General features: G+C 35.1%; 1 protein-coding gene across 7 annotated transcripts in view; it reads right to left on the reverse strand.

Moving 5' to 3' along the window:
• The window catches only part of LOC145984007 (epidermal growth factor receptor kinase substrate 8-like), a 265,201-nt gene that overhangs the window by 44,762 nt on the left and 197,754 nt on the right, over positions 1 to 22,685 (reverse strand). For all 7 annotated transcript variants that reach the window (XM_083117305.1, XM_083117306.1, XM_083117307.1 and 4 more), the window contains 7 exons: positions 14,254 to 14,488; positions 9,672 to 9,792; positions 8,689 to 8,924; positions 4,432 to 4,600; positions 3,488 to 3,657; positions 1,095 to 1,347; positions 394 to 555 (listed from right to left, as the gene is read on the reverse strand). In XM_083117305.1, the coding sequence (XP_082973431.1) occupies positions 394 to 555; positions 1,095 to 1,347; positions 3,488 to 3,657; positions 4,432 to 4,600; positions 8,689 to 8,924; positions 9,672 to 9,792; positions 14,254 to 14,488 (1,346 nt within the window). The remainder of the gene's footprint in view (positions 1 to 393; positions 556 to 1,094; positions 1,348 to 3,487; positions 3,658 to 4,431; positions 4,601 to 8,688; positions 8,925 to 9,671; positions 9,793 to 14,253; positions 14,489 to 22,685) is intronic.

A 22,685-nucleotide genomic window follows, 5' to 3' on the forward strand; every position in this document is an offset into this window, starting at 1 on the left:
AAAATTACTTGCATTTGAAACAATGAAATAAAGCATTGTTGTCATAAATGGCTATTTGAAGAACTCCAAGAATCATCCTAAACATACTTGTCAAAATGTATCAAGCTAAGAAGAAACTATACTGAGGAATACATTTCAAACTTTTAAATTATTACTTAACTTTTGGCTCGCATACTTAACAACCACCAGTTGCATGTATTTTGGGTTTCGATTTTGATATGCTCTCTCTCTTAAAATATCACAATATTTTAATCGCATACTTGTAGGTCAATTTTAATTATCAAATTCTGCCATCGTATGACTTTTCCAGTTTACTAATAGAGTACAGTAAATTTATATACAGTACTTAATATTTTATATTGAAATACTCTTATATGTAAAAGTATTAATTACCTGACTTGCATAGTTCCTATTGTAACCTCTTGCATATAGTGGGTTGTTGAAAATGTCATCTTGCTCCCCAGCTGCACAGGTTGTTACTATTGTGTGAGGTACATGAGCAATTTGACCACGACTATTTCTGGCTTTCCACCATTTTCTGCTATCATCCAAAACCTGTTAGAAAATATACATCAATCTCTCCCTTGCTAAATTTGTAATTACACACTAAATTCTTACATTTTTCAACTAAGATCAGTCAACAACAATTCCATATCAACTATGTGGATAATCCGGACATTCATCTAGTATTGAAATCCATGAAGCTTTTCCAACAGGGACACTAGCAGGTGTATAATAAATACCACACCTTTAATTCGATTGGATTGGTATTGCATGTGTCACATCTAACATTACAGTTTTCTAATTAGTTTAACGAGTTTAGGACAGCAAGAAAGCATGTACATTTTGCTGATAATATTTTTTACCAAAAGTTAAACTTCCCAATCATAATTTCACCATAGAAAAGTTTTAACATTCTAGCTTTCATAATACTTTGCCAGATACCCGAGCTTCAGTTTGATATTGTACTGATACTGCTGAATCTGTCAGCTGTAATTCAAATGCATTCACAATAGTTTGTTGTATTGTTTTTTTGTTTGTTCTGTTTCTGAGGGAAGCACAAAAAAATGTCTAAATAAATATTGCAAACTTACCTCAAGGTATTCACCACGAATGACAGTAAGTTCCTTATCATTGTTCGCTGTACGTGGATAAGTAACTTGTACAACCTTAGCACCTCGAGCTTTTAGTTCTTCTAACCAGCGATGTTGAGCTCGTTCAAATTTTTGTTGGTGATCCATTGGTCCTCCTCCATTTCTCTCAATGGAATCTGCTGAAATGTCACTTCTGGCACTGACATCTCGAGCATGAAATTCATGCTCTGAAGGTGGAGTGTGGGAACGTTCCCTAAGAAAGACATTCTAGATCAATATATAAGCGTGGATATGTTGTATTGAAATTTCCAAGTTTTTTACACCTTAATGAAACAAGTACAGAGCCCCAATTTTACATTCTGTATTTTATATTTTCGACATTATAGTGTAGAGATATGGAGATTATTAAACCGAGAAAACCTCGTCATGGTAATATTTACGCTCGTTTATTTCCTGGAATTGTCCGACCAGCGGGCGATCCCAAGAATGCGCTAACTTTGTAACTTCAGTGAAAACAATGACTGAAAGGCAAATGCGTGGATCTAAACAAGATCTAGCGTGTTCGAAAGGTTTAACAAGCCTAAGATTATAAAAGGGAGCTCACTCCCCGAACTCGCTCATTTGGATTACTCTTATCATCGAACGCTCATTTGACTCTCGTTGGATTTCGACTTTCATTCGACGCTCATTTGGAACATGAGTCTCTGATTACACTTTACTTTACAACACATTACAACTACAGAACTACGACGACGGAACACAAAGTTACGGCTGCCTAGCATGGAGCGAGTTGCGCGGGATCGCTCGGATTTGTGAGCCAAGGGTCGCAGGATAGAACCTTGGCATCAGTCACCATTCGGTCTGCAAGAAGCATCTGGACAAGAACATCACACACCTACCAGGTATGAACAAGCGTAAATAACCTTTAAATTCAACCTTCCATATCTCTTCCTTCTTAATCGGAGCAGGTTCAGCTAACAGATACAAATAAGCTCTACCTAAAATGTATAATTGAAACATCCCTGTGACCTCAGATCCCAGGTAAGACGGGATTACAACAATAGATTTGATTTTTATGGTCCCAATAGCAGTGGTGTGTGTGAAGTTAGGTGAAGTGCAAGTAGGAAAGATATGGGGTAATACAGAAAATTAGATCAATAGTTACACATACTTATTTTAACAATGGAACTTGCATATCAAATCAATCTTTCTGGCCTTCAAGTCTGCAAACCTGTCAGTGATGTCCTTGTGAAACAGCTGCTTCTTAATTAGATGAAGTAACAGTGCTTTCTGAATTGCAATATTCGCTAATGAAGAAAGTATCTTGTGAAATTGCATTCCTGAGGTGATTTTATCTGTTTAAGGCATGAAAAGATTCTTTCCGTGGGTGTTTAAAATTCACATTGCAGAACTTACCAGATTTCTTAACTTCTTTACTAGCACCGAATGTTTGTGATTTGGTAGGATGACCACAATGTAAAACATCAATCTTATATTTGCCTTTCAAACGAGAAAATGAGGTTTCTAACAAAACACACACTAAATCATAACCAGGATTCATATTTCTCTTAAAACTGCATGAAAGGAAATAATATGGGTAAAAATATGCACTCAGGTCAACTCATCGAAGGTCAAGTACAGAAGATTCATTTGCCATGCAGGCAAAGCAGTGGCGACATGGTTGTTATGACAACTAACATTACCTGAATGCAGGAACATTGCCTTTCTAGCTAGAGCTCTTCACTCGGATGGTTCTGTGAAGCACAAGCTATTTTTCAAGGGTGCACACCGTATAACAGACAACAGACTATAATGCACAAATGCATTTCTTTTAAGCCATAAGGCAAATTTAATAAATACCTTTATCACATTAATATGTGGTGAAGTGCCACTGCACAATTCAGTAACTATCCAAGTTTCATGGTAGTCAATTAAAGAGGTAATAAATGAAAAGTAATTAACCCTTGCAACCTTTCTGACAATTTCAAATTAACGCCATGATGTAGAGATTTAAATTATGATTTGGTTGCCTTGCTTCTGTTTCTAATAATTTAGGTGAAGTTTGTTTCAAATCAAGACAAATTAGGACTGATATCAATCTCTAAAACATACCCTCTCCAAGAATTAAATCCAAAGATCCTTGGTTAAAGAAATGATACCATTAACCTCAATGCTTAAAGGAGCCACTGTTATGGTGTTTCATATCCACACCCAATTCTTATTATCATGATGTCCTAATTTTTCTATAATTCTGTAGATTTTTAGAAGTTCTGAGCATACTTGGCATTGTTGACTTCTGTTAATTTTTGTTACAATGATGCACCATTCAAATTTTCACCTTTAAATATTCTCCACATAAACATAATATTATGACAATAAAGAACAAATCTTACCTCTCATCCCTACTGTAACGACCATGTCTTGAAACATAATGCCTATTTTCAAAGTCATATCTTCGAGCTTCTGATGGTGACTCTTGATGTTCATAGTCAAAGTAATCACTGCTGTAGTGAGAGTCATCCCTCTCTCTTTCTCGTTGATATTGTTGTTCCCTTAACTCTGCCTAAAATGTGTCAAAGAAAAATAAATAAATACTGTGTTTCTTAATAGAAAAATATACAGTGCACATTATATACTTAGTTTGCCAAAACTTACAGTAACATAACATTGTTAGAGCTGATCCAATAACATTTTGAACATATACCAATACAAATCCGTATACTGATATCCACCAATTGAAAATTGTAACAATTCAAAATAGTTCAGAATATTTAAGGTTTCCATTAAAATTATACCATAACAATTTATCAGTTTTGCTTAAAAATGTTCATAATTTCACATGAGATAATTATTTAACCACATTTCAATTTCTTCCCACAATGTTGATGCAATAATAAGAAAATTTATGCATTTTGCACAATATCCAGGATGTTTAGACTCTGCAAAAGTGTTGCACAGCATATTTTCACCCTATGTGAGACACTAGGATTCTGTAAAAGTACTGGTTGGTATCTGTGGTTAAATTCCAGCTGATACTATCCAATACTCTTGGTACCAGCCAATGCAGATATGAACTGGCATCAACCAGTTGATATTGATATACCGGTATAAACTCAGCCATATTGTTAGTTTCAGATTGCAAAAATAGTGGCCATCAAAAATGTTAAATTTTCTGTGGATGTATAAATAACAACAGCAAACTTATAAAGAGTTAAGAAGTAGTGGATAACTGAAATGGTGAAAAAAAATTTCAACACAAATCATTTTCAAAACTTCAAGAAAGAAAAAAAAAAATTAAAAATCTACATAGATAAGAGTTGAAAGTAACTTTCTTTACCTCGTGCTGAGCTGCTCTGATTTCATCACCTCTTGTTCTGTTAGCTTCAGATGCCACGGCACTACCAATGGCAACTACATGGTCCCGTTCATCACACACTGGATACTCTGGTGACCATCCATCCATAAAAACTGGATGATATGGTGCAACATAACTTTTCCATTGGTCTCTGCAAAGTCAACAGCAATAATTTGAGGCACATATTTTTGGTAAATAATAATAAAAAAAAAATTCGGTACAAAAACAGAGTCAATTTCGAGGTCAAAAGTGGGAAATAAAATTAAAATTCTGTGTTACAGTGGTGAAAAATTGGATCAAAAGGGCTACATAAAATGACATTTTTTTTAAAAATTGTGAATATAATCCTAAATTTGATTTTAACACTGCACTTATTGCACAAAATAAACATACCCCTTCTAATAGCACATTTTATGTAGTTGCCAGAGTATTAAGTTTATTCCTGTATAAAGGGGTCCGTCCATTTTGGCTTCTCAAATATGTACAGCAAAATTAATCAATTTTCCATGAATTGCAGAACTCACAGAATAATTAAAACTTCAGAAAGTGTCGCGTTATTTCATGTTTAAGAGTTAATTTCACATTTTGCAGTTCATTTCACATCATTTCATGACATAAAAAGAGTAGGAAAATGCACCTTTCAGAAACATGAAAAATTAACATTACAATGTGTTATTTCACATTTTGGGTTTTCATCAAAAATGAAATATGCATGGCTCTAGCAATAAGTATCAAATTTTAAAATGATTATGTATATGTGTATATGCATACTACCGTGCGTTCATTTCGATCTTTGGCCGAGAGATCGGGAGAAGCGTGGCGGGCGGCGCTGACGGAGATGCCGACATTTGCGGCCTGTAATGCCCACTTATTTTTATGGACATATGCAGACATTTATATAAATATTGCAAAATGAGCACTAACCTTTGTTATAAGAGTACGGTTTTAATTTTTGTACCTTAGTGGCTGTATGTGCTGATGATTTTGACACGCCCATCTCCTGTGAAACACGGCGTAGAGGTTTGTTTGGAGAACGTTCTAACGCTGCACCAATTTCATCGAGTTTTGCTTCAGTTAGAATCACTCGTTTTTGCTTAGGTGTTTTAAAATTTAACGATCCAGTTTATCGTAATTTAAGGACAAGATGTCTAACCGTATCTCTATGTGGAGGTGAAACGCTTGGGAATTTATGTACAAATTGCCTACACACTTCCCGACACGAGTCTGTTTTCACGTAAGTGTCATACATAAAAATTCTTTGTTCTAAAGTGAAACTTGAGCTGGCATTCCAATCGTCTCACTGACACAACACACACACACACTGCAATAACACAAGTAACGACAAGTAACCAAGAATAACACTCTTGCGCACAGTACGAAATTAACACGCTCTTGGTATACATCTGCTCGCCACTATATTCACAGCTCTGTCTTAATCTAGTCGTGAAGGAACAAAAACTCGAGCTCGGAGATTTCGGATTGCAAGGAAGCTCACGAAAACCATTGACTTTTGACGGTTTCGTCTGCAGCGTAATCTTGATACAGTGTTGCACATTCGAAACCTCCAAACGATCCCCATCGATACAAAACTTTTTCAAGGATATAAACTTAAGCAGGACGTTACTGGTCAAAACTATGATTAAAATGTTTTATTATCTGTGGCTCTTAACATCGTTTCTAAAGCGTATTTATTTGTGTGATGAATTACAGAAGAACTTTTGCGTGTTATAACACAGGTTAGTGCTCGTTTTGCAATATTTATATAAATGTCTGCATTAGTCCATAAAAATAAGCGGGCATTACAGGCCGCAAATGTCGGCATCTCCGTGAGCGCCGCCCGCCACGCTTCTCCCGATCTCTCGGCTGCAGATCGAAATGAACGCACGGTATATGTGGTTAAAGGGAATAAAAGAAGAATCAGAAGGGTGTATAAAAATCAAAAGTGAAGGAAATAGGTAACACTCACCAGATAAAATGAAATTGTAATATTCCATGGCATGGCCACATTTTGATATTATAGTGAAAGATAAGAACATTTGATAGTTCTTAAAATAAACGAAATACCATAACTTGAAACACAAACCCAAGGATTTAAAATTTACAGATTATTATTTAATAATATGAAAACCAATCCAATTGATATTATGCAAGTGTGAATTTGCTTGTCATATTCTCAGGAAAACATCAACATGCTGTAGCAAAGCATTATCAAGCATTGTGATGAATATTTAAGATTTGAAAAAAATCAACCAGGTGCATTCATAAAACAATTTCATATTTAATAATGGTAAACAAAGTGAATGGCAAACCATTTATCTTTGTAAATGTTTAAGGACACATATCTATAAATAGGACATAGGGGAAGGCAGGGCAAGCCGGGTAGCAGGGTATTATGGGGTACGGTGTGTTTTTGCCAAACAAGTGGCGCTATTCATCTGATGTTCTTGGAACTTCATCAGCACATAGTACTCTTTGTCTGGACAGCTGCTGGTCTCAGTTCAAGATGGTGTTTCAGGAAGAACAGAATGTACGTACATTTTTCACCCTCTGTTGCAATAATTCGGCAAACTATTTGCTGCTATAAGTTACAATGTTTTTTTTATTGTGAACGCATGCTTATATTATCTGTTCAGCATGCTTGACGGATATCAAAACAGGTTATGTAGTTATTTTCAATTCACCCATTTTGTGTTAAGATCATGTAACCTGATAATGTGACATTGGGGCATGATGGGATGGGGCATAACGGGGTACTACCCCAGTTGACAGTAGTGTGTTTAGTGAAGCAGACTTATTGCCTTCTGCAACAACCGACATTCAGCATTCAGCTCCCTCCCGATGCTGCCACAACAGAAACAACTTCAACCCTCTATGCTCAGCCTTCGACATTGCTGCTGAAGAACCAGCCATCATCTTCCTTTAAAGTTACAAGTCCTCAATTAATTGTGCCTATTCCAAACGTAGATCAAGAGAACAAAAGAAGATGTTCAAAATGACGTGGAAAGAGTTCTCTTAACAGAATCACCATACAGAGCAAAACAAACTCATGAAATAATGAAAGCAGCACCCAAGTGCAAGTTGATCTTTCCAAAGCACAAACAAGGCTCTACTGTCAGGCTTTTTCTGATGAGGGTTGGATCAGGTGTTGTGTTTCTGCAGGATGCGATGGGCGCATAATTCTTGTGTAGGTGCGAAGAAGTAAATGCTGTTCATGTTTGTGGTTTGTGTGAAACTTATTGTTTGAGTAAGATTACACAATTCTACAATTAAAACGTCCACTATATTTCTATGATTATTCTAACTTAATAATGTTACAATTAAGTAGTATGTAGACCAAACAGTTACATATGTTGCCGCATGTGGAGCAAGACGGCGCAAAAGCTATTTTTCTTAAAAATCACAATATATTCCAAATATTAGGCGTGTCTCTTCAGTTTTCATATTTTTTAAATATTAACAAAGAACCAATTAAACTATTTGTGGCAATAAAAATCATATCTGATTTCATTTTGTATTTCAAACATGTGGTCAAACATTAGTCAACCCACCTTCCCCTACCTATAAATAAACAGATTTAAAATTGTCAACTTAATTTCCAAAACCTTTTATTTTTTTTACTTTCTTTCAGAGAGATTAGAATTACTAAAATGATAACACATATAAGACTTGCCTCAGCAATGACTTTCTTCTAAACATCCATTGTTCAAAGAGACACACTAATATTTTTTTCAATTCTAAAATATCAATTTCTCAAGGAAATCTTTTTTGTGGATTACATTTAGTCTCATCAAGATATTCATAACACAAAAAAAAGCATATATCACCACAAAATAGGAGAAATTCTAAACTATATTTTTCATACTTTAGAATATCACTGCTTCTTTTATATATACATATAATCTAAAAAAGTCATAGCTGAGAAGCCTTGGTAAAAATACACCACTAGCAAATGAGCATGGGAACTAATGCACACAATGTGCATATCAACTCATTGAGAAATTATCTGTGCATGTATAATTTATATTTGTTCCCAAAAGAAACAATGCAGAAGACTGCTAATTTTTTGCACTTGGGGGGGAGGGCTCTACACATAATTTATGTAATATATTGATGGTTCAGGAGTAGTTACTGGAACCCTACTCCCACATGGTCATTTTTACCACACTGGATAAACACATATCAGATTCCTAGAAAAAATTATTTGAGGGGAAGGGATATTTAAATAGTAACTTGACTTACCTGGGCACGAGCCAAGCATCTCCCAATGAATGCCAAAGTTCAGTTTCTTTGCTAGTCACACAGTTGATGAGCAGATTAACTGCTTCTCGTGTCAGTAGTGGTGAAATCACTTTGGCAGGGAGATTGGGACCATAATGTGTGTCATGTGATGCATCCACAATCAATGCCAATGGCGTGAAGAGGAAATGAACAAGTTCTGGTGCATTTGGATCGTGAATATGTGCCTTCAGCTTAGCCTTTTATTAAAAGGAAAATAAAAAATGAGTTACATTTAATATGACACTGAACCATATTGGTACAAAATGCAATACGATCTAATGGTTATCTTGAACACTGAAAAATATAGTGAATAATGACTTCTAATTTCAGAGTAGATACAAAGTGACAGAATGTGATAAATAGAATAGTTAAAACAATTCACAAACTGGTTCAAGTTCGTCAATTTGCAACAAAGACATGTTCACGACACCCTATGATATTAGCCACTTATTATTTATGGTTAGGGCAGAAAACACCAATTATGATATACCCCTTTTTATTGCTTGTATTATTTCACATACTAACTTTATTTTATTTCATTCCTATTATTTCTACCACTAAGATAACATGGAAAAATAAATTAATGGCACAGGATATACTTCTTAATCTCAGTAACTTTTGTTAAATGTACACCTTGAATAGCACATGAAACTCCTAGATGACTAGATTTTAACATAGAATTCCTACATGCCTTTACTGCAGTACAGTCCTCTGATACAATCTCTTTCATGTAAATGAAAGTTTTTCAGACTTTCACAAGAACAAGGTAAAATGAAATAAATATTATAAACTAAAATAAGCAAAAGAGATTTGTCACTGAAACTTCATCTACAAGAAATGGGATTCTCTATGGCATCAACTGAAAACAAACAAAAAACCTTCTACTATGTTGCAATTTGTCTCCACTTTTCAAAACAACAAAAGAAAAAAGAAGCAGAACTTACCAGCAAATTAAACGAAAGCTTGAATTTCTGAAAAATGTCTACAAATTCTTTCTCCGGAGGTGGTTTGGCTCTCATAGTTAACATTCCATCTCCAAGGTCTTTTTTCTTTGACTTTCTGTTCCTAATTATTAACAAAATCAGAAATAAATTAAGAACAAGAACTTCCCAACTAAAAGTAATCATTTTAATCTTAAAATATTGCAATACAAGGAAACTATTACTATACACAAACTATAGAAATGCATCTGCTACAAGTTCTGATTGGTCACCTAAAATAATCAAATGAAATAAACCATTATGCAGAAACATAAGTATATTTCATGTGCATATTAATACCATGTCAAAGTCCCATAACATAAACAAGGAACTAATTGAAGACATAGAATATAAATTTCAGAGTTTATATGTTCAAATTAATATCAAATATAATTTTTCCCTATAATTTAGAATTACGGAGATGGTTTCACTTTTAATATGGATGCAAATTTACTAACTTATACCACATCACAATTTGCCAAAAGTGGAGAAAAAGTGATGTAAAATAACAATGGTGCAAAGTACAAAGTAATAATTTATGCCATATATATTGTTGCATATTTCCTTGTAAAAGTTCTTCCATGATGTAGGTAACAGTGGTGTAACCTGAATGAGGGGAGTGAGTGTGATGAGGATTACATCACTCCCCTCTCTATATTAATATTTGCACTTGTGTGAATTACTCACTTTTGGAAACAATAAGTATTTTTAAAAAATAAAAATAGTTTACTTACGTAATGTGAGTATACTCAGTTTATAAAAGCGACTTTTCGGGGGTCATACTGCCCCCTTCTTCAGGATTTTTCTTGGCATGTATCAGTACTCCATGCCACATCAATTACGTCAAACAAGGAATAGGGTAAAAGGATTCACTTGGTAAAAAAGTAGTTAAAAACATGCACATGCCTAAATGAAGCTTCCGGTTTTCTATTTCTTCCTTCATGTAAAACCCTTGGAAACATATGAAAGTTAAAACTTAAAACTGTAAAAAACCCACTTTACTCAAACGTCCGTGTTGATTCCCGATGGTTTCCAGTGAAATGCGGGAAGTTCCTTGTGGATATTCCCCTCCTACATTATTCCTCTCCTCCCCACATTATGCTTACATCATGTCCAGTTCGAAATCCTGTGTTTCCTGTGCTGCATGGTTTACTTCCGGTGTGACATGAAATCCTATTTTGTTATTTCTACTGTTATCTCACCTTTTAAACATCTTTATCCAAATTTCATCCATCCAAATTGAATAGAGATGACGGGAACCTAGACGTGTGCGTCGTCAAAAAAAAAGGGTTGAATAGGACGTTTAAAGTTTTAGGGGAACACTAAGATCGCATCAAGTTTACAAAAGAGGAAATGAAAAATGATGAAAAGAGGGAATTAGAACAGGTGTATTTCACAAGGCATTGGCAGGAGACCTATACATTAGTAAAGAATCTGCGCATGCAAAGAGAACAAAAAACAATGTATTTTTAAATTTCTATATTAGGGCGAAAAGGCTATGTAATCGTAAGGAAGAATTGATTAAAGAAGAAAAATGGATAATGAGTGTCTGAAAGAGGAATGGATACAGGGAGAATGAAATGAGGAGAATACAAAGGGGAGCTCACAAAATTTGTATGAAAGAAGAAAAGGGGATGAATATGGAGGGGAGAGGGGAAGAAAAAGGAGTTGAGGAAAGGAAATATAGGCTTACGGGGATTCCGTATTTTAAAGGGGTTTCTGAAAAAATCGAAAAACCAGTAAACGAATATGGCATAAAATATGGTATCAGGGCTCCACTTCATGGAATACAAGAGAGAAGGAAAGGTAAAGAAAAATGAGGAGGAAGAGAAGGGTGTATATAGAATATGATGTATTTGTGATAAGGAGTATATTGGGCAAACAGGAAGAAACATGGAAGTGAGGTGGAAGGAACAGCATAAGGATATCAGGGATCAAATACCCAGAACAGATTTATCTGAACACATTATAGAAAAACAACATGAAATTAAGAAAAGGGAGGTAATTAGAAGGGAAAATCAACAACAATAAATAGGAATGTGTATGAGGCTGCTAATATATGCAAGGAAAAGATTAAAAAATTGAATAGAGATGACTGGAACCTAGACAAAATTTGGATAAAGATGTTTAAAAGGTGGGATAACAGTAGAAATAACAAAATAGGATTTCATGTCACACCGGAAGTAAACCGCGCAGATCAGGAAATGTGGGATTTCGAACTGGACATGACATAAGCATAATGCGGGGAGGAGAGGAATAACGTATGAGGGAAATAGCCACGAGGAACTTCCTGCATTCTGCTGGGAACCATCGGGAATAAACATGGACGTTTGAGTAAAGTGGGTTTTTACAGTTTTAAGATTTAACTTTCATATGTTTCCGGGGGTTTTATATGTAGGAAGAAATAGAAAACCAGAAGCTTCTTTTAGGCATGTGTAAGTTTTGAACTACTTTTTTTACCAAGTGAATCCTTGATAAAATTCCTTGTTCGATGTAATTGACGCAGCATGGAGTACTGATATATGCCAAGAAAAAGCCTGAAGAAGGGGGCAGTATGACCCCAAAAATGTCGCTTTTATAAACTGAGTATACTCACAATACATAAGTAAACTATTTTTATTTTTTAAAAATACTTAATGTCCCCTCTCTAACACAGCTTTTCATAAAAAATGTGCTATACATGAAATGATGACAAATATAGCTAACTGTTAACCCTGTTCTCTTTACAGCAACATTCACCTGAAATATCTGGTCACATCATGGCAGATAAAGTACAAACTAGCATTCGAGACCCTAGAAAACATGTGCATATGGTGTAGAATAGAAAGCAATTATATTAAAATAATTATTTTTAAGGAAAGCAATGAAATGGCAGAGATCTGTCTAGAAACACTTAGTATAAAAAAATAATAAATAAAAAAAGATTAATTTTCAATTTTATAGCAATTTATCTAACTTTCATGCAACTAAACTTATCATTTAAATTATATGAATTATATCCAGGCTAAATACATATTTCTGGAGTATTATGCAACTTAAACTAATAATACAATAAAGACGATCCAATTCCCATGTATTCGCCTCAGGAAAACCTAAAATAATGTTCAAAACTAATCAGATTTCATCCAATTTATAAATAAAGTCCAGAGAATGAAGAAAATCAAGAAAAATAATACAGTTGAGACTGATTTATATGTAACTTTGTTCTGTGTAATTATGTTTTAATAAATTACTGTAGGTTCTGGCAAAATATAATTTGAAAACGTGTTAATTAAACCTTATTTGTATGTGTTGCGTTTGTATGTAATTCAGTTATACATACTAATTTTCATAAAACACAGTTGATTTGTACATAATCAAGTTACAAAATTATGCATTTCTCGTGGTTACAAAAACACAAGGCGATTTTCAAATACGGAACCAAAATAGGTGGGCATGGCAGCAGTCTGTCTCGGAGGAGAAAGATTTGTTGCAGTTGTTCAGAACATGAGACACATTTTCTTTTGTACGTAATCACAATACAAAACTACATACTTTAAAAAGATGCCGATAGCTGACGTTTGTGGTGTTCAATAATAAAAACAGAACAACGGATCCTTCAGTGAACGTTTTCAGTTGCTACTGGTTGGTTATGGAAAACAGGAAGAGGAAATGTTACACGCTTGATCAGAAAGTAAAATTTATGTGGGAAGTGGATGCTAATCAACATAAAACTTAAGAATCTAACTTTTAGATTCGTTAATTTACCACTTCATGACAGAAGTAGTCTGTATTACGTATATATTGTTCCTCAAAATAGATATAATTACAGTATTTTAATAATGATATGGCATGGTATCTATATCTGATTTGCGAGTAATTCTCAGTTATACATATTATTTTCTCTTCACCTTGACATACGTATAACTCAGGTTCAACTGTAGTTCCATGGAACAATTATAAATGAGATAAATACTTAATTTACTTTCATCAAATGGAAATGCACATGCACTATATCCAATGGGATCCCACTTAAACTGTAGGTCCAGCCCCGATTAGCCTATCTGTTCACAAAGTGGACTGAAAACACACTTCAATCAAACATTTTTCAATTGTTTTCTGCACTACTTCTGCGTGCCTTTTTTTCTTATTCTCTTCTTGCATTGCAACCATTTTTAGCATAAGTAGACTCCCATATTTGCAATCACAGATGAATCTGGGAAGGGGTAGCATAACCTGTTCATGGAAAACCTACAGCAATGACTGGGGGTTTATCATGCTGACCGCATGTCACCCCGTAACTGGTTGGCTGATCGCCCGCCTCTGCTGAGGCATGTGGGAGTGAGGCCGGAAGTTGGTAGGTAGGCACTGGCCCTCATAGGCTGTTGCACCATGGGTCCCTCAAAATGCAGTAATGACAAAAAAAGTAGCAACTTTATTGAAAAACCGACAAGCCATGACTTTTACTGACCATTTTCCACCCTGTATATTATGAAGTCATAAATTTTCTTTGATATGCAACTGAGACACACTGCAAAATACAGCAAAGCATTCAGGAAAATCTCACCTGCGTCTTCGTTCCAACTCTCTTGATGCAGCTGCTGCATGCTGAAGCCTTGCAATGAATTTTTCGATGTCGTCAAAGCAATGGTTGAGAATGGTAACATCCCGTTCATATTTCTCGCTTGAAGTTGAACTTGTTTCATCATTTACAGATGCTCCATCACGTGCATACACAGCTGGTCCACCTACCATGGCAGTTCCACCAGGATCTGAATGCTGCTGTGAACGTGAATCTGAATCTGCAAAGAATCAAGACAATATTATGAAGGGACAAGGAAGTGAGTAAATACCACACACATATACAGGGTGGGGCGATGAATCAGGCGATTTTGCAACACTGGATATAACTAGTTGTTCCATCAGAGGTAACACATGGCTACTCGCATTGTGCAGCCCCTGCTTTACCATTTAGTTATGATGGAGTCATGGGGCACAGTGCACATTGTGTACAAGTGTATTACAAAAACAATGATAGTTACATGTCAGCACAGTGTGCATTTCGGAAACATTTTAATATTCCATGTAATGATCTGGTGCCTAATACCAATGCCATCAAAACATGAGCTAAAAACATTGAGTTAAAGTCACATTCTTAAAAAAAACACACTGAGAAACCCCATTTTATCTGGCTCCTTTCCCAACACCCAAGGATACAATTTTCAGTGAAAAGTAAATTTTTAGCTGGAAAGTGTTTTGTAACGAAAATTGGGGAAAGCTGAAATGTTTAAGGTTTCTGACATCGAACAAAACATCCTTTCTCTAAAAATGCAGACTCAACTTCCCAAGTGATCATATTTTGCTACATTTTACCATGAAATGTTTCAACAATATCCCAAATACGAATTCACAGGAAAAGGGTGAGCTTTAGGCAACCATCCTGTCCATCCAAAAACTTCCACATGGCAAGAGAAATTAAAAAAAAATGCTAGAGAAACATACAAAGAAAGAAGGAGAAAGACACACAGAAACAAAGAAGAGAAGAAGAAGCCAGCAGAAAATAGAGGAAAAGAAAGATAACTTCTCAGTAGTCATGACCACCAAAGCAAAACCCAACTAAAGTCACAATTTTCCATTCACTCTTGGGCCCAAATTCTGTGGTGATGAAAGTGGATGAATAGTTTAACATTTGTGGTCAAATGTTTTCAGTAGCGAATATGAGCAGATGCCTCCACTAGATCACGAATGGTCCAATTTGCAAAGAATTGCACCTAACCCAATATGAAACAAGTGTAACGAACTGTTGCATAAGCTTGCAACAAGCTAACTTTTTAAACGGACAGATTGCAGGTTTCTGAAGCCTTCAAGTTTACCTGCCACTTGTACCAGAACAAAGAATCCTTGTAAAAGCTCATTCAGTTACATGCAAATTCCACCTACTACATGACATTAGATGCATAACTCAAATGTAGGACACCACTGTAAATATTGCTAATTGCAATTACATTTCACTATATGCAGAGACATTTCAAGCTCTGAAAGTCATGGCAGTGAGAAAATTAAACAAGTTGGAGCTTCATTCACTCTGGATATTAATCAGAACAGCAGCATATCTCCCCGGTTATTGGCTACATATTTTCAACAAACTGCTACTGAGGATAATTTATATTATAGATGACCGACATGAAATTTTGGCAGATACCAATAAAGTACCAATATAAAATCCACAGTTACCAATAACTGATATTCTACATATCCAATATAAAATTCCAGAGAGTTCATTGACCTCCTTAACCTTTACTCGTATTTTGGTTGATATTTCGAACATGCAGCTGATTACAAAATGCCTGTTTTTTTTTATCATTTTGAAACTTTTCTGTTTGGTCGGAAACACTTACATGCCCGGTTCGCTCAACCATCTTTAAAACGTTCTTAACGAGTTGATAGTTAACGCATCACTAAAATCTTAGCAGCCTGTTAAACTTTTAATGTTCGCTCAAGCGATTTTATAGGCCCGTTAACTAACGACATGTTAGAGACGTTTTGCTTTGATTCCTTGTTATTCTCATACTTTGACACGAGAAATGCAACGTTTTCATTGGTTGCACCGTGGACAGTAGACTGTGCGAAAGCGGGGTTGTATTTTTTTTGGAATGGAATCCCAGGAACAAGAATAAATAAAGTAATGTGTAACACATAAATATATGTTTAAGAAATGAATGTTACTTAGGTATTTACGTCCGCCCACCGAAAATGTTATGTATTAGGATTAACAGTTGCATTGTCATTTCGTAAGTTAGATTTAAATGAGTGCCTACCGACTGCAAATACAAGATCATAAATATATAAATAAAAACTACTGTTCTAGGTTAGGGTAATCTGTTTGAAGTTTGATAAATTTAATTATATTAAAATGGCATTGCAAAAGAGGCCTAAAGGTGGAAATGAACGTGTGTTTGCTATAATAATTTTCCTCAACAAAAGAGAACATTTAACGAAATGTACACCATGCATAACTTAACTTACTGTCGATGGCAATTAAATAATATGTAAATATTGCAAGTCACTTCTATTGGAATTGATGTGAATGTGGCATTGCAAACAAGAAATCTACTGTTTCCAAATAATAACTGACAAGAAAAGAAGGCACGTAAAATGTTTACCAGGATGATTACCGTTCGTACATATGTACAAGGAACGTTTCTGAATGGTTGTGTTTTTGTTTCGTACAAATATTTTTCAAAGAATATATATATATATAATACAATACGATATTTTATATTTGATTTATCATAAATGGTAAATAGGAAAAGTACACTGTTAGACAGTATCCTCACCACTTGTACGAACGTACCGTGCAAAAATATTTTCCGAATGCGTGGTAGTGTGTTTTACAAACAAATATGCATACTTTTACAATGTCCATGCACCAAACTACATTACCAGAAACAGCTTAGGATTAAGCTTTTTTCTTAATGAAACATACATGTGTAGTACGGTACTTTACATTATATTTGGTTATTCATTATGTGATGAAATTGTAGTCATTCAGAAAATGTACCTTGTACATGGAACGGTTGATTGATATGATATTTTAAATTTGATTTATCATAACTGGTTAAAAAAAACAAAAAAAAAAAAACAAGTGCACTGTTAGACAGTACCATTACCAGTTGTACGTAAGTAAAAGGAAAAATTTCCGAATGGATGGTAGTGTGTTTTTCAAACAAACATGTATACTCTTACAATTTCCATGCACGAAACGACAACACCTGTAAACTGCTTAGGACCTGAAGCTTAACATACATGTGTAGTACGGTTCTTTACAATATGTTTGGCTTTTCATTATGTGATGAAATTGTAGTCATTCAGAAAATGTACCTTGTACATGGAACGGTTGATTAATATGATATTTTACATTTAATTTATCATAACTGGTAAAAAATATAACAAGTGCACTCAGACATCTCAGACAATATCACTACCACTTGTATGTATGTACAAGGAATATAATTTCCGAATGGATGGTAGTGTCTTTTATGTCACTGCACAATGTCCATGCACGAAACTATATACCTGAAACTGCTTAGGACCTCAAGCTGCTTTTTTTTTTTTTTTTTTTTTTTTAATGAAACAACATATGTAAGCTATATTACGTGATGAGATGGTAGTCGTTCGTAAATGTACCTTGTACATGTAACGGTTGATTATTTTTTTCAATTTTTAAGTTTGGTATTAATACGATTTAATTTCCATTTGCACCGTTATATGTCAGCCCATTTTCAATATACTGCATAATAATTGTTTTGATTTTGTGATTATATTAAGACTCACGTTATATTAAACAACATGTTTTATTCTACAGTACTAACGTACAGCTACGAGCTAAATAAGTAAATAGGTTAGGCACGTTTTCTTTATTTCTGTATTTGGTTAGGTTAGGCAGGTCAGGTTTGGTGCTTTTAGCATCTCCAGTTTGCTACAGCTGTCCCTAGCCGCTTGTGATTCAGAATATAGAATGATGAACATTTGTGTCGAGCATTCTCGTCACTGCAAAATTATTTTTTTCCATTATGTTAATTGGAGTAGGTGGATAATAATTTGAAAAGTTCGAAAGAACAATTCCCTACTACTTTGAAAGATTGCAGGCTACATTGTGTAATGTCACAGATTTATTTTACATTAAATGAGAGTACAGGACGGGTATTGCCTATTTGTAGGACAGTTGCTTCATTTTAATCTTATCTCTTACGTTTTTTGTCATTTTTCAGTTGAAAAAACAACAAAAAATTGGAATGGTAGTTATAATCAGACATAAGCATAAACACAAGAAACCACGACTTTCTCCAGTTTCTATATGATCCACTGGAAAACGGCGTGGACGACGACACCGAATATTTTGGTGAATAACTTTATCTTATACAAATTGAAATATGTAAAAGGAGGTTACATTATTTTAAAAAGTCATGCGATATTTTGTGTTTATGGTTACAGTGCATTCAAGGTCGAAGCCCAATATTCATTTTAAAAACATCAAGTTCGTATAATTAACTATAAGCATATATTTTTGGCTCGACAGGCAAAATTAATAAAATTTGAATAATGTGTGATGATCATGATGCCATTATTGACAAAACTTGAAAAAGTACATTGATACAATATTTCTCATTTAACTTACATGTGATTTCTGATTTGCAGTACGAATTTATAATATGAAATACGAAATGGGAAAATTATTTTTGCTGTAGAAAGAAATCGAGCTAGTGTACGTTTTGCGATGGTATGAAATAATGTGTTCAAATCGGTTTGGGATAACCTTTCAACACAACAGCTGTCATACGCAATTTCGCCATCTTATTTCCGACCCAACACATCGCGCTGTTAAGCACGTTAATGAAGCAAAAGAGTGCCTTTAGATTTAACGACGACATTAGAGGTCTGTTAGCCTTAACGAAGGTTGGAGAAATGCCTCGATGTGCTAATGTAGCGTTAACTTGATTTAACGCTTCTTTAAAATTTAACGCGCATTGAGCGAACCGGGCAACAGTGGGTTAAACGAAGCTTTGGCACGTCATGTGGATGCACCCCCTCCCCCCGAGTCCAAAGTTACGTATGGAAGTTGGCGCGAATTTTAAATTCGTACACTTATTTGACAAAAAAAATGTTATAACTGGTAGACTATTTGACCAATCTACTTCGGGAAACTTTCGTTTTTCAGCTAAAACATCAGGGCATGCAACCGTGCAGAAATCGAAACGCCAAAGCCAATAAGAGGGGTTGGGTGGGCCGCGGCCTCCAACTTTCAATGAAAAAATCCCCTATTCCCCCGCTATTTTGGTAAGGGGATGCAAACTTTAGCCTTATTTTCAAAGAATGGACCTTTCTCAACCGAATGAAAGTCATTTCATGTTCCTGGGTGCATTATATTATCGAATATGTGAAACAAACTCCCCAGTTTTATGATTTTTTCATTGAAACTTGGGGGCCGTGGCCCACCCAACCTCTCTTATTGGCTTTGGCGTTTTGATTTTTGCACGGTTGCATGCCCTGATGTTTTAGCTGCAAAACAAAAGTTACCCGAAGTAGATTGGTCAAATAGTCTACGAGTTATTTTGTCAAATAAGTGTACGACTTTAAAATTCGCGCCAAAAGGCCTCGGCGAAACCGAAAAAATGTATGTTACGAGATGAATCAAGCTAATGCAATGCCAAAGAATCTGCATATTTAGATATTTACTTTTTAAAAAAGTACAGAATAGAAATTCTGTTTATATTCATAAAAATTGTAACAAAATTGCAGAATATTGCACTAAATTTTAAGATATTTATAGATATATCGGATCAGTAAAATTTATCCATAATTTTACCAATAAGCAGATACACTGATATGCACAGAAGGCTGATACTGATAGAGTACCAATTAATCTGCCCCATCCCTAAATTATATCATTAACATTTGCTTCCTATTTCATTTCACAAAATGCTATCTTTATAGTTTCCTAAATAACCAAATTGAGATGATCATTTTTTCAAAAAATATTAGTTATCTTATTGGCATTTTACTTAGAATTTGGCCATTTGCCTTAGAAAACATAGTACACTCCTACATTTTCAATGTTAACATATTTTATCTTGTAGAGGACATTCCAATGAACAAGATGACACCACTCTTGTAGGTTCATGTAGAAGAGGGGGGGGGGGGTCACAGTAGGATGGGTCGAAAATGGGATCAAAATCTTGTTTGCGAAATTTAAAAAAATCTTTTGGGCCAGAATTTTAGACACTGACCTTAAACAGCTAAGCTTTACTCAATTTTATGAAGCCAGCCCATCGTTTGTTGTAGTGCATGACAAAATGGGATACATACAAGCTTAGGATGATGGATGTCGAGAGGGGAGGGGGTCGAACTGGTCCCCTCCACAAATTGATATCCTTGATTTCAATTCAAGTTGCAAAAAAGCAGAAAGGTTGTTAAACACAGTTCAGTTAGTATTCGAACAGAAAAACCAAAGTAAAAATTTAATTAAATCGAAATAATTGAGTGTGCAAAATACAGTAACTAGGATCTACGATTCTACAGTTTCCAAAATTAAATATATATATATATATAATTTTATGTGAGAGTCAGTCATGCAATAAACTTTATGACTAAAATTTCCCTCTAATTTTTAAAGCTTTTTTCTTGAACAAGGTATGTAAAAGTTAATAACAAAGCAGAATAACTTTACATTTCACTACACTACCTGTGTGTAATGTAGGAAGATGAAAAACACTTATGTTGGATATTCACTCATGTGGTGGATATAGTAGAAAAGTCTCCCAAAGATATAATAATTTTCTAATAAATTTGAGTATTTTTATTAATTTATAATAGTTATCATTGCAGAATAATAATCGCAACCATGATGATCATAATAATAATTGTTATTATTTCCTACTCTTCAAGTTTTACAAATGGCCTGACCCCTTATAGAAACTTCTGGTAACGCCAATGCATAGTGCATGACTGTGAAGTCTTCAGGCTACACCACCTGTTCTGGTTTCAAACATCATTCACGTGTGCATGATTTCATGATCATCTTACTAACTACGCATGAAAATATATTTATAACTACTGATATTTTCCGAGGACACTTGATATTACATTTTGTTCATTATAAGTGTGAATTTCGATTCTCTCAACAGAAACGGAACTCACACTCCACGGCAAATGGACACATTTGTATATCTCGTACGTCTTGATACATTGAGTACAGTAAATATGAAAGTGTCAAGCAAAACCAATTTCGGTCATGACAAACAAGAAGTAAAAAGGTGAAAATATCGGCATCCTTCAAATTTTAGGGACCACTGGGCCCCGGTGAAAAATTAAATTAAAAGGCTCATTCATTTCTGCCAAAGTTGTATTACATAATGCAATTTTTTTAGCCCTATATATTTTCGAAAGAAAGAAAAAAAAGAATGGCTAGCTTTAGTGTACAGTTAGCACACGGCTTACTTGTTTATGCTCACTAGGTGTCACTTGGTTCACACCCAGTTGCAGGTATCATAAATACAAAAGTTTCCGACTACCATTCAAGAGACACTTTAGAAACAAGACTCATCTGCATTTCCAACGTTTCATGCAAATGAACGACCTCGTTGATAAGTTCCTTTGAACACTGTGGGATTTTAGGTCGGTGGTCTTTCTTAGATTGAAGCTGAAAGGCATATGGATTGTCGTTCTGACTGGCTGGGAGAGCAGGTTGGCTCAGTAACCAAGCGGGTATGAGCAGTTAAAACAGTGACTTTGCAGAGCTTTGGCTATAAAACAAAGGTTCTCCGTTAGAACCATAGATAAGGCGTGTTTGCTCTTAGTGAAGTGCAGGATGACAGGCCGTCTCTCTTATTTCGTTTATTTCACGTAGCTTTTCCACCTCTTGCGTTAATCGCGACGATGAAGATGAATGGTCAACTAATGACATGGATACTCAGGGTTCGAACCTGGGACCTCTGGCATCATAGCGAGTTATTTTGACTACTCCGCCGAGATTTTCTCTTGTGGGAGCGAATAATCTCCTTTTAACTGTTGTCCGCGGAAGCGACAAGGGGGTACTCCAGTCCATAAGAATAAGAAAGCATTCACCGTGCATGTGTAAACAACAGACTAAGTCGCTGACCTTTGTGGCGGAGTGGTTAGCGCAGCGAGGAGCGACGCCGCCTGGGGTCCCAGGTTCGAATCCCGGTCTGGGTACAGGTGTTCTTTGCGAGTGTCCATTCATTAATTTCATAATATTATTGCTCATCTTCATCGTCGCGATTAGCCAAAAAAGTGGAAGATAAACGACGCTAAATAAAAATTACTTACGTTTTATTGTTATTTTATTCCTCGAGAACGGATGCATAGCACTTAATTTTTTTGCGTATTACGTGGGATACCTTGTTCGACACAAAGCTACGCTATTTACTTTATGTTAATTCAGGATATATGGTTAGTTTTAGAAGTCTTGGGGAATCGCCG

This window comes from Lepisma saccharinum, chromosome 2 (assembly GCF_977018435.1).
Source record: "Lepisma saccharinum chromosome 2, izLepSacc3.1, whole genome shotgun sequence".
NCBI lineage: Eukaryota > Metazoa > Arthropoda > Insecta > Zygentoma > Lepismatidae > Lepisma > Lepisma saccharinum.